Source organism: Bos mutus, chromosome 28, assembly GCF_027580195.1.
Source record: "Bos mutus isolate GX-2022 chromosome 28, NWIPB_WYAK_1.1, whole genome shotgun sequence".
Lineage (NCBI taxonomy): Eukaryota > Metazoa > Chordata > Mammalia > Artiodactyla > Bovidae > Bos > Bos mutus.
Genome location: NC_091644.1, coordinates 15,915,559 through 15,928,526, shown reverse-complemented (window position 1 = coordinate 15,928,526; position 12,968 = coordinate 15,915,559). Strand labels below are relative to the sequence as shown.

At 50.3% G+C, this 12,968-nt stretch overlaps 1 protein-coding gene across 15 annotated transcripts in view; it reads right to left on the bottom strand.

The window, feature by feature from the left end:
• Positions 1-12,968, bottom strand: part of CAMK2G (calcium/calmodulin dependent protein kinase II gamma) — a 55,440-nt gene that overhangs the window by 19,637 nt on the left and 22,835 nt on the right. For 8 of the 15 annotated variants that reach the window (XM_070364458.1, XM_070364461.1, XM_070364448.1 and 5 more), the window contains exons 6-14: positions 12,619-12,691; positions 12,368-12,470; positions 11,856-11,939; positions 11,327-11,421; positions 10,637-10,759; positions 6,732-6,815; positions 6,416-6,458; positions 3,848-3,910; positions 1,903-1,946 (exon numbers count right to left, since the gene is read on the bottom strand). In XM_070364458.1, coding sequence (XP_070220559.1) covers positions 1,903-1,946; positions 3,848-3,910; positions 6,416-6,458; positions 6,732-6,815; positions 10,637-10,759; positions 11,327-11,421; positions 11,856-11,939; positions 12,368-12,470; positions 12,619-12,691 — 712 coding nt within the window. The remainder of the gene's footprint in view (positions 1-1,902; positions 1,947-3,847; positions 3,911-6,415; positions 6,459-6,731; positions 6,816-10,636; positions 10,760-11,326; positions 11,422-11,855; positions 11,940-12,367; positions 12,471-12,618; positions 12,692-12,968) is intronic. The other 7 variants (XM_070364452.1, XM_070364449.1, XM_070364454.1 and 4 more) reach the window with 2 other exon arrangements.

The following is a 12,968-nucleotide window of genomic DNA, read 5'->3' as shown; positions in this document are numbered from 1 at the left end:
CCTTCCCTGCTCAGTGGCCTATGGTGTTTCCTGTGGTCTAACACACAAACCTCCAATTTCTCTGCCCAACGAGACCAGTCCAGCTGTGTTTTCTGTATCCCTTTACCATATATTTCATGTTTCAGTTGAGCAGAGAACATCAATATGTATAATAGAACCTATAAAAATATATATATTTTTTGTTTTTAAGTTACAGAAGTAATACACTCCCATTTTAAAGAAACATGTATACAAGTTAAAAAAAAATAATGGTGTGTCTCCCCATCCTGCCCTTGCCTCCAGTTCCATTTTCTAAAGGCAATCACTGACTTGGGTCCAATCTTCCTACATCCTGTAGCTTTCTCCAATAAGTTTCTTCCCCAGAAGCTTCTTGGACTGAACCATCCCTTGTAGGGTCCATATACCATTCAGTGCTTAGCTGATCCCAGCTGTGTCCACTCTCCTTTTAAATTAATTAACCTTGAAACTTCTTGAGGTTGAATGAGATCTGCATCTCCTCTTATACCTCTTATGTGCCCCTAGCACTGAGCCTCTGATAGGTGTTTAATAAACACTTTGTGAAGACAGATTCTAGCTTCTTCTCCAGAAAGACACATGCAAAATCTCTAAATAAACTGACCACCTTTTCCTAGGGATTCCCAGGTGGCTCAGTGGTAAAGAATCTACCTGCCAATGCAGGGGACACAGGTTCAATCTCTGGGTCAGGCAGATCTGGAGTAGGAAATGGCAACTCGCTCTAGTTTTCTTGCCAGGATAACCTATGGACAGAGGAGCCTGGCAGCTATAGTCCATGGGGTCACAGAGAGTTGGACACGACTGAGCAACTAAGTCCACATACATACAGCTTTTCCTAATCTGGCTCCACCACCTAGTGCACAACCCTGAAACTGAGGGGCTGCCATCAACCCCAGCTCTATGTCAGCAGGCATGTGTGGAGCCCAAGCTCCCCTCCTTAGGGCAGAAGTACACGGAAGCAGGCATGCAGATGAGAGAGAAAGGAAGGGATGGGGGCAGGGAAAGGGGCACAGGTCTATCTCAGTGGGGAACATAAGATCCCAGGGAAAAGTCTAATTAAAACTTTTGTCTTAATTTAAAGATTTGCATGATAATGGTTTGAAATTCTCTGCGATATAAGTTGGTAGGTTTCAAGATAGCATGAACTCCTATCTATCTCCCCAGCCCAGGGCGCTTTCTGCCCCCAAAGCATCTAAGAACACCTTGAGCTTTGTGTGGACCCCTCTACCTTGGCCAAGTAGCCATTCCCACTGAGACTTCCTGTTTATGGGGCCTGGTCCCTCCTCTTGCCTTGATTCCCCAGAAAAGTTTCCTCAGCAAATGAAGATGAGCTGTGATAACCAAGTCCCTTGCCTGTTTCTAAGGCACCTATGCCTCAAGACAGTTCAAGACGCTTTCCCTCAACAGTATCTGAGCTGGGTTCTGGAAGTGCTTTGGAGATCAGAAAAAAGAGAAAAAAGATAGTAGCTTCAGGTGCCAAGCCTTGTGCCCTGAGTCAACCAGGCAAACTTTGCTTTCCTTTGATTAAATGGATTTGTGCTTTAAAAAGAAAATAAGATTAACCAATAACCTAAAAAACCCAGAGAGTCAAGCCCGGGAGATAAAACCTGTGTCTGGAAGTCAAGTTCAGGATTCAGTTCTAGCGAACTATAGTTTGAATCACCTCCTGAGTCTTTCCAATCAAGCTAGGGTCAGGTGAAGCACGTATCCCTCTGCCCTCCCAGGCCAGTGGAACCTGCTGTTCTGAGCACAGAGGTTTCTGGCTTAAAGCAAAAAGCAAGGATAGGGAGGTTCTTGGGGAAAGGGGAGACAAAGTGCCAAGGAGTCCCAGGAGTGACTTTTCAGGGAGAAGGGCCACACTTGGGCTGCAGGAGTGGAGACACCTACCTTGACACCGCCATCCGACTTCTTGTTCAATAGGCTTTTGGCAGCTGTGAAAACAAAGAGAAAAATCAAGTCTCCTGCATTGTACCCGCTCCTCAACCTGAAGTCTGGCAGCTGGATCCACAAGAGACTGATATGTTTGACACAGGGGCCAGGAGTCTCCTGAAACCCCTAAATGAGGCCCTTCCTGAGGCCCCAAAGCAAGAAGGGCATCTCAGGCAGCGTCAGACCCACAGGGTGGCACCCCAGGATAACTCAGCAGAAACAAGGACAGTCCGGGCTTAGGAGAAAACCACAATCAACACTGGGGCTGCCTGGGCGATTGGGAACTCTGCCTTCAACAGCTTCCACCTAGGCCTGGAAGCAGAATGCCAGGGTGAAAGGCGAGGGCTCCACCCCCAGATGCCATGGAAATTCTCAGGATGGCCAAGCTGCAAGGATGCAAGACATCTCCTGAGTGTTCTCAAGAAACAAGAGTGTCACAGTTCAAGAAGGAGACCAGACGTGAGGACAGACAGACACACACACAGAGACCAGGACCACCTACAGGAGGGTTTTGCCGGGGGGCTGAAGCCTTGACTGGGCAGGTCCTCAATGCCACCCTTTCCTCAGAGTCTAGTCTCTGGACCCACTGAGCAGAAAGGACTGGGCAGACAGACTGTAGCCAGGGACAGGCTGATGCTGATGAGCTCCACTAGGAAGGATGGTGATGTCTGTTGGCCACAAAGGCCTCAGGAAGGTGGCAGGCAGTGGATGGAGATTCCAGGGAGACGGAATCAGTCCAACTGTCTGATCCACCTTGACTCTGATGGGCTTGCATCTTGGGTCTACTGCTTACTAGCCGTGTGAGTTACTTAATCTCTCTGAACCTCAGTTTCTTTATCTATAAAATGGGATCGTGGCATGAAAAGCACTTAGCAGAGTGCCTGGCACACAGCAAGCACTCAGCAAGTGTTAACAACGGTCACCACTGTTGCCATTCCTCCCTTCAGGTGGCCATTCCTACCCAAGCTGGGTCTCCAGTGAGAATCGCAACAACTCTGACCTCCAAAAACAGACTTCGGTCCTATCTCCAGTTAATGCTGGGGTGATCTGAAAAAAAATTTTTTTTATGCTCTTACTACTATGCCTGACCAGCCACTGTGTTAAGTGCTTTACATACATCAAAGTTCTCAACTCTGATAGTCCATTAGAATCACTTGGGAATTTGGAAAAAAAAAAAAAAAGCTTATGCCTATCCCATGCCCTAGGGATCTGATTTTATTTATCTGGGGTGGGGTCTCAGCCACAGGAATATTTTTTGGACAAGTCTTCTCCTACAGGCAGCGTTGAGAGCCTTAGTCAAAAATGATTTTAATTGTTATGTTATTAGCTCCATTGGAGAGATGAGGAAACTAAGACTGGGAGAGCTGCTGTGACTTGCTCAGGGTGAGGCAGGGCTAGGATCCAAACCCAGGGACGGCTGTCTGCAACAGCTTCTGCACTCTATTGCCTTCCAGACCCAGAGGCTTGCAAGGCCAGACCTCACAATTTTGAGGGGCGTGGCTTCCCCCGCGGCGGGGCGGGGCCTACCAGTGCGGCTGAAGCCTAGTCCTGGCCCCCAGCGCAGGTCCCGGCCAGGCCAGGGTTGTGAGGCCGCAGCCCTCACAGGTAGGCCAGGCTGTCAGGCGGGCGGCGCGTTGGGAGGAAAGCCTCCTGCTGCCCAGCTCCACGTCCCCAGGCTATTGCCTCCTGAGAGTTGGCAAGCGCCCAGCATGCACGGCTGGTTAGGGGGCTCCGTAACACCGAGGCGCTCGCAGATGCCAAGTTAGGTGGTCCATCCGGCATGCCCATCTCAGCCCGCAAGCATGGGACTCGCCTCCCTGGTGAGCGGGCCTGGCATGCTGGCCCTCCTGGTGGGGTGGCAGGGAGCCGAGGCAGGCGGTCGGGGAGGACTCATGCCACGTACCTTGCCCGGCCAGGCCGGCGGCGCTCGCGGCAGGCGAGGCGGGGGCGGAGCTCTGCCTGCCAACTGAGGGGATACAGTCTCTCAGTGCACAGAGCTGCCGCAAAGCCACGGAGGCCAGTCAGCAGCGAGCATGCCCCAGCGCGAGGCGCAGGAACCCGCTGCCGCCGCGCACAGCAGGATCCGGGCGGCGTGGCCAAGCCGGCCGAGCTGGGGGAGCGGAGGCGCCAGGGGCAGGCTGGTGAGCAGGTGCAGCCAGCCCTGCAGCAGTCTGGGGACCTGAGAGGGCCAGGCTCGGACAGGTCGTGGGGAAATCCCGGGGCTCCGCCTATCCCGCGACCACCTCAGGTGGAAGGTCTGCAGGCCCAAACCTGACTTGGAGAGGGGTGGCCGTCCTTTCCGAGGCAGCCCAGCCCTAGCTTAAGGCTGTGAGGAGTCGGAATCTCATCTGCAGACCTGCCTCCGGAGGGGACCTAAAAGGACATTTTCAGATGGCAGCCCTTTCCTTCGCCCACATTCCAAATGGTAGAGAGACAGGCACCTGGGGCCCAGGGAGGGTCTGTGGACCTAGTTCACCATACTCCACAGCCCCCAGCTTCTCAGAGACACAGGTCACTTTCCCTCTTCAAGGCAGGTGGCCAGGAAAGGCTGTATTTCACAGTGTTCCAAAGGTGGAGATGCCCAAAAAATGAGCACCCAGAAAGAAAATCAAGGCTGCTAAAGCAAAACATTCTAGAAGCCCCGATTTCACCATTAACCAACCTGCTCAAATCCAGGGAAAAGCTGAACTTTTCTACTTGGGATCAACTCAGAAGACAGCCTCACTTGTTCCTGAAGAAGCACACCAAGTGCCCTTTCTTCTTGATTATACCTGTATGCACCTCTTTCTAGAGAAGCTTCTGGAGACAGGCTCTGTCTTCACCAGTTCCAGAGTCAGGGCAGAAGAGGTTATCCTGGAATGCTTGCAACATTTTGTGTGTGTGTGTCTCTTAAGCCAGGGCAAAGTGAGTGTGAAGGCCAGACAGAGTCTGAGCAGCAAGGACAGGAGGCTCTTTAGGGACCAGGGAAGGTGCTGTGTCCTAACAGAGACCGAGCTCCTGAAACTAGGGCACCAATTTCCTGAAATGGACAGAAGAAGCTGACGCGGAGGCTGTCTCATGGCTGGGCACATGCTATCGATTTCCTAGCAGCCTGTTTCACGTCTCTTCTACTCAGAGAGAGAACAGATCACCCCATTCTAGGGTGGGCACAGAACTGCCCTTGAGCATCCTCTCGAAGGGCTTTCTTAAACCCAGAACATAGAAGCTGTAAGCAGAAGTAGCTGACCAGAGGCCCGACGCGGGACAACAGCGCCACCTCTGCTGGAAGTAGCTCACTGCGCCCTCCTATCCCCATCTGCAAGGTGAAGCCAAAACACAGCCTTTCCTTCTGGGGTGCCCACAACGCAAGACTGAGCCCCAGCCAGGGTCACAGGTCCCTCTGAGGAGGACAGTCTCCCACCTCACTGTCTATTCCTGACCTTCCGGGGCCCTGTGGCTCGCAGTCTAGAGTTCATGAAACCCCAGAGGCAAGGCTGGAGGCTACCAGGAACTACTAGAGCCAGGCCTATGGACTCAAGTTCAAGGGAGCTATCTCTGCCCAGGGAGCATCCAGCTGAACCTGAACCTCCTGCACACCCCCTCCCTCCACACCATGGCTGTGCCGAGGGAAAGCAAGGGCAGGAGTCTGGTTAGGAGAAAGCAGGGGAAGTCTGTCAAGCCAGTGGGGCTGGGAGGGAGGGGAAGGGAGGACAAGGGGAAAAGGCAAGTTGGGAAGAGACCTTTCTGTCTTTTAAGTCCTGTCATTACTCTTTTCCTCACAGAAAAGCCATGATGCTTCCCAACGGAAGGCCAACAATGATGAGGGCGGGGGTGGGGGGGCAGTTCGGGAAGGTGGAGTGTCTTGCATCTTAAAAAGAAACATCAAGTGTGATTTACAAATTATTGGTCCCAAGACTCCCAATTCCGCACACAAATTTAAGCAAGTTCCTTTCCCTCCATCCTGCTGGCCTGTTTCTTCATTTTTACAGTTGGTATCACAGAGAATATTTTAAGCATAGTCGCTGTAAATGGTTTAAACATCTGGAATGATTTCTATTAGTCATCGCTGCTTGGACACAACGACGAAGAGATCGTCCCCGTCGGCCAATTAATGCGGGTAACTGGGAAGATTCACTCTATCTCATCTCTTTTCCCAAGAACATCTTCCAGTGCCCCTGAGACTGTCTAAAATCTTAAAGTGCTGAGAGTCTTCAGAGAATTAAGAACCCCCAAGGACAACATAAATGGAAGACTGGGCAGGCTACTCTTTGCGAGGTTCTAGGAAATGCCGATCAGAAACCTGAAGTCAAGTAAAGCCCCCCAGAATTTCAGGTTACAAGACTCAGCCATAGCAGGGCCTCCAAACAGCATCCTCACCATCCTGGTCAAGGTGCTGCCTGAGATACCCAGCATCGGGATGGCATGATACCTGGCAACGGCCCATCCTGACCCACTCACCTCAGAGAATGAAAGTGCACAGCTGAACACATACCTGAAAAGTTCCTGGAGACAAGCATGGTTGTGAGGATGGCACCCTGGAAAAAGAAGAGGGTCCTGTGAATTCCATCAGGCTCTCCAGAAGCGCGCTCTGTTCTCAGGCAGAGTGCAACAGCTGGCGAGGGGCCCTCCTTGGGTACCATGTTCATAGCTCAGCTCCAGCCATGAGAGATTGTCCCAGTCGGCCGATTAATGGGGGTGATGACTACGAAGATTCACTCTCTCTCTCCTGTTGTGATGGGGCAGGGGGCGCACTGCCAAAAGATACGATTTCAGGACGCTGGCAGCCTGGCCCAGGAGGCACAACTCACCTTCAGTTTTCTCCGGGCATTGAACTTGCGTAGGCACTCCACTGTCTCTTGACGATGCATCATAGATGCCACCGTGGACCGTTGCTGGAAGCCAAACAGACAGGCCTGTGAGCCCCCAGGCACATCCTCTGCCCCTCACCATAGTCCCAGCACCGGTGGCCTTGTGCTCAGCCACCCCAGTTGCTCCAAAGATAAGATGAGGTCATAGATGTGAAAATGCTTTTACAATAAAAGCTCTACCCAAAACTCAAGGTTATGTAAGGACAATAATTTGAACATGAAAACACCGCTGGTAATTGATGCTGGATGAGGGTGCCCGAGAGAGCGTTCCGATCTTCCTTAGGGGATGGAGGCAATGGAAAGTGCGAGTATTTTGTGTGTTGTGATCCGCGAGCAGTTATTCCTTCACCTACTATTTAGCGAGCACCTAAAGCACTCCAGGTTCTGGGCAGTGAGAAAACAGGAAGGGGTCTTGCTCTCTACAGAGAGCATTCATTCTTTCCAAAAGCTCCTCTCAGCAGGCCCCTGCTGCTACTGCTGCTGCTGCTAAGTCGCTTCAGTCGTGTCCGACTCTGTGCGACCCCATAGACGGCAGCCCACCAGGCTCCCCCGTCCCTGGGATTCTTCAGGCAAGAACACTGGAGTGGGTTGCCATTTCCTTCTCCAATGCATGAAAGTGAAAAGTGAAAGTGAAGTCGCTCAGTCGTGTCCGACTCTTAGCGACCCCATGGACTGCAGCCCACCAGGCTCCTCCGTCCATGGGATTTTCCAGGCAAGAGTACTGGAGTGGGGTGCCATTGCCTTCTCCAGCAGCCCCCTACAAGGTCCTAAATGAAGTTGTGATCTGAGACACTGAGGCTCTTTACCATGAAGCATCAATTCTCTTCACCATTTTGGATGGGAAGTTTTCTTCAATGTATTACTGCTAACTTTTAAACAGAGTCCCTTGGACATGATTTACATTTCCCTGATGACTCAGGGTCAGCAATACAAGCATCAATTATTACATAATACCCTAATACAGAGATGTCCTCCGGGGCTACTGAGATATACAGGATGATAGGGAGTAGGGCCCACAAACGTGCCCCCAGAACATACTATTCCCACAATTCTTGAGTACCCGTTTTAAGTGGCTTATCCCTTTACTCTGCTCTTGTTATATCTTGGCTGCTGCCGCTGCTAAGTCACTTCATTCGTGTCCGACTCTGTGTGACCCCATAGATGGCAGATATCTTGGCTAGTCTGCTAGAAAAATTAAACCTACAAAATGTAGCCTGGTGCCCACACCCCCATGGGACCACCCTGCCATCCCTGCCCTCATCCCTGGCTTCTGCCTTTCCTGGATCCCGAAGCAACTCTCCCTTCTGTCTACCTTCTGGAGTGGGGGTGTGTATGTATGTGTATCATATTTCATTTCCTCCTCCAAAGTGTAAACTTCTAAACCAAGAGAAGTGAGAGATGATCAAGCAAGAACTTCTTCAGTTCCAGCCTTCCCCCCACAAGCTGATTTTCACCCCCCTGCAACCTAATCTCAGGTCTCAGAAGCATCACCCCTCATGTGCTGGCCCCCTGCCCTGGGCTCCGGAGCCCCTCTCTTGTGCTTTCCAAACACTGGTTCTTCAGTTAGCCTTTCTCTTTCTCTCTCTCTCTCTCTCTCTCTCTCTCTCTCTCTATATATATATATATATATATATGTTTTTTTACACTGGAGAAGGAAATGGCAACCCACTCCAGTACTCTTGCCTGGAAAATCCCATGGACGGAGAAGCCTGGTAGGCCACAGTCCATGGGGTCGCAGTCAGACATGACTGAACAACTTCACTTTCTAAAACAAGTCAAATTATCTTCCAGATTAGTAGATAGGACACCTTCTACAGGTCTCATTGAGCCAAAATTTAGCCAATATTTTTAACCCTTTATTCTGGATAATATTCTCTGCAGTCAACACAATATAATCAATTGCAAGATTTTAAAAATTTCCCTGACTCATCCATCTTCTCTAAGCAGTATCATCAGTCTCTCTGCCTCCACTGCCTCTTTCAGTGAAATAATGAAACAATGCTTTTAACTGGTCACAGTCAACAGGCTCTCTTCCATCTTTATCATGGACTTTCTGAAGCATCTGATTACAGACCCTCCCTTCCTGAGACCTCCTGTTTCTTAGGATCTCCTGATCTTCCTTCTCCCATGGACATTCTCATTCGCAGCCCCCTTTGCTGGCTCCTCTCTGGGCCACTAAATGCTGGTGGCCATATCTTCTCTTACAACAACGCACAGTAAGGATTCAATTAGCAGAGAACCAATCCCATCTATTTCTATAGCCCCAACACCATCCATACACAAATGACCACAACCTGTATTTCTGATTTTTAACTTCTTCTCTATACTCCTAACTCCCCACGAGATGTCTCCAGCTGGAGGCCCTCATACTTAACATGTATGAAACTAAAATCATCATCTCTTCTCATAAAAGTGTTCCTCTTCTAGGTTTCCTCTGGGTGAGTGAATGGTACAACCCTCCAACTCAGTTACCAACTCAAAACCTGGCAATTCGCATAGATCCCTCTCTAAAAGACCTTCACTTTCCAAATCCAGAAAGTGGATTTGGATTTCCAAATCCAAAAGGTCACAGAGTCCTTTTTATCTCCTCTCTCAAATATCTCTCAAATGTATCCAGTCCTTGCCACCCCACCTATCCTATCATTACCCTTAGCTGAAACCTTGTCTGGCCTTGCTTAGACAACCACAACAGCTTCTTTAGCTCTCTCTGCCCCTGCCTCTTCAATTCCATTTTCTACACAGCTTCCAAAGTGATCTTTCTTAATTGCGTATTTCATTCCCTCTTTGAAACTCTTAAATGGTTCCCTATGCTTTCAGAATAACACCTAAACTCCTTAGGCAGAAACTTGTATGTCACTGGAATCATTTTTGGCTTCGTTCTCTTATATTCCTGTAGTCCTACCTTCATCTACCACCAAACTACTTAACGTTCCTTAATCTCGCCATAATTCCCCATGGCCTCTCACCTTAGCTCGTGCTAACCTCAGTCTGCAGGTTATCATGCTGGGGAACTTCCAGTAATCTGCGAGAACCAGGACAGAGCTCACCTCCTCCAGGCCTTCAGCAATCCCACCGCCCACCAGCGATGGCAGGGGCTCCTATACATTCGTTAGGTGCCTGTCTCCCCAGATCATCTCTGAGATCTGTGGGGGAAGGCACCAGGCCTTATTCATCTTTGTATCTCCAGCACACACGGACCAGCACCAAAGAGGCATTCAGTAAACATGGAAAAGAACAAATAAATACATGCATCATGGTTGTCAGGAGGCCTGACTATAGCAGACCCTGTTTGAAAAAAGATATTGCAGCCAGATAGAAGTTTACACAAAAACAGAGCATGATGACAACCCCATCGATAGCCTGGGGGCTCTCCTAGGATGAGCTTTGTGACTGAACTTCAGGAGCTCTTTTTCATTGCTCACAGGCCCCTTTTGTTTATTTGTTGGGTCTCATCACCTTCTCATTAGAGTTGTCTGATTTGGGATCTGGATATGCATTCTAGGCATGGCAATTTACTTTTGAGTTCTGCTGGCTGCTTTCTGTCATCAACTAGAGCCTGCAAGGGTCAACCTAAGCCCTCATTCAATGGCAAAACTAAGTCATACCTGCCAAATGAGTGGGGGAAGGTCAGAGAGAAGCCAGTTAGTCCCATTCACTCCCCTGGCTTCTCTTGGTGACATATGCTGCCCCTGGGCCCCACCCAGTCCCCTGTCCCCTCTGCAGCGTCTTAGCTCAAGGCCCCAGATGATTATTCTCTAGTCACAAGAAGGAGGGTAAAGACAGTGTTACGAGCACATTGAGAGCAGATATCCTGGATCACCTTGACCTCAGGAGAAGACACTTACGCAGACCCATGGGTGCTTGAGAGCCTGGTCAGCTGTGATACGCTTTGCGGGGTTTATGGTCAGCATCTGGTTGATCAAGTTCTTGGCTTCTGGAGTCACTGTGTCCCACTCTGGTGATGGGAACTAAGAAATGGGAACAGGAGAAGGAGGAATATGAAATCTGTGTACCTTATACCCCTTGTAACCAGGGTTACAAGGTTAACCCTGGTTAACTATCGAAAGCTGCCTAGCATGAAGTGGGCTAAGCACTGGGTATCCCAGGGCCTGAGTCAGCTTAAAGATTGAAGAAAAACAGAACAATCATGGTTAGAATGCCAGAATATCATACCAGGGGACCCTGATGTCTTCTGGTTCAACTCTATCTCCCTATGAGGAGGAACCCACTGCTCAACACTGTGCCCAAGGCCCCACCGCAGTGGGAGGAGCTGCCACACTTCTTATCTCTGTGTCACTCGGCACACTACACAGCCACGCCATTCTTTGCAAATAACAGAACAAAGGACTTTAGTGGACTCCATGATTTTACCGCCACCAACAATGGCTGTGCAAAAAAGTTGCTCCCTGGGACAGGTGGTGACAAGAATTGAGGCCTATATGGTTCTCAAAATCCCTGACACTCCCCACACCCTGCAACACACTCAGCACACCCCCTTCCCCTGGACAGAGGGGCAGGAACAAACTGGTCCTTACATCATAGGCTCCAGCCTTGATCTGCTGATATAGCTTGTGCTGATCCTCATCCCAGAAAGGAGGGTAGCCCACCAGGAGGATATACAGGATGACCCCTACAAGACAGAATACAGGTCACTGGGGTCAGTCACCTGCTTTGCTAAAGAACCAAGAAAAGCCACATGGGGTTCTGAGCCACCCAGAAAGTCAAGGACCATCCCAGAGAGAGAGGTGGATGGCAGCTGACAATGCTGTGCCACTGTGCTTTACGCCCCACATCACCACGCCACGTCTACGACTTCTTCAGGCACAACCCACCCACTAAGGCATGGGTAAATCCCTCTTTGAGAAGGAGACATCATCATCTAGGAAGCTGGGGAGGAGATTGTGAAAGGAACAGCCATCCCGGGGGACACCAGAGCAAATGCTGTGACTTCACATATACCAGATGCCTGTGGGACCCACAGGGAATAGCAATGCCTCTTTCTTGTCATCACTGGAAGTTGAACGCCCTTAACACCAAAAAGCTGAGTGTGTGGAATGGGCTTACCGCAGGCCCAGATATCCACAGGTTTTCCATAGGGATCTTTCCTCAAGACCTCAGGGGACAAGTAACCTGGGGTGCCAGCAAAACCTGTAGCGGAAGAGAGAGCGGAGGCACACTGAACCCACTTTCTCTCTCATTAAATCCACATCAGCAGTTTTTCCCAAGTCCCTTCTTACTCCTGTTGATTTGGCTACATAAGCTCTCAGCACTTGGGCAGCAAGAGACGACGGGCTGGGCTTCTTGCAGTGCCCGGAATCTAAACCAGAGGGCAAATACGTGTGCCTTAAAGGAACTTCCATTGTCCCCAGAGGCAGCAAGAACGCAGTGCTGACAGCAGCTAGTCTCACTGTACTGAGTCACGGAGGGCCAGGGGGAGCTCTGTGCCCGCCCTTCCTCCAGTCTCTGAGGAGGCCAGGACCATTAAGGGTCTGGCCTGCAGTTCTGAAAGAGGAAGGCAGATCAGGAAGAGGAGGAAGGGCGGGAGCTGCATTCCAGGAAGACAGGGTCACTCTTACCAAACCAAGCCTGTTGCTCTCCCTGTACTTCGATGGCTAGGCCAAAATCAGCCAGCTTGACAGCAGCACCCTTGCATTTACTCGCCAGCAGCAGGTTCTCAGGCTGTATAAGGAAGACAGAGAGCCTCGTGAGGGACCAATCCCTCAGCCCAGAGGGAGCCTAGCTTGGGACCATGCAGTGCTATCACCTGGCACCAGGTGGCGCCAGTGGTTCACAAACAAGAGGCAAAGGGGACCCGGGAGGTAGGTACCTTCAGGTCCCGGTGGACGATGTCGTGCTGGTGGATGTGGTTAACACTCTCCAGAATCTGATGTATACAGTGGCTGCAAAAGCACAAAAAGAAAGGTCAGTGCAGGGTAAAACCATCCACAACCACATGCTGTAGACTAAAGCACTTAACTCTGGGTAACGGATTCACACAGCATCACTGAAAGAGGAGCTAAAACCTTGGACTTTGGACATCATCTGTTCAACCTACTTTACAAAAGAGAAAACTGAGGCCCAAGCAGACTAAGTGGTTTGTCCAGGGTCTTCCACTAGATAATAGCAGAGGATAGACTAGAACAGGGTCCACCAAGCCTCCTTAGATTGTGAAGGCTC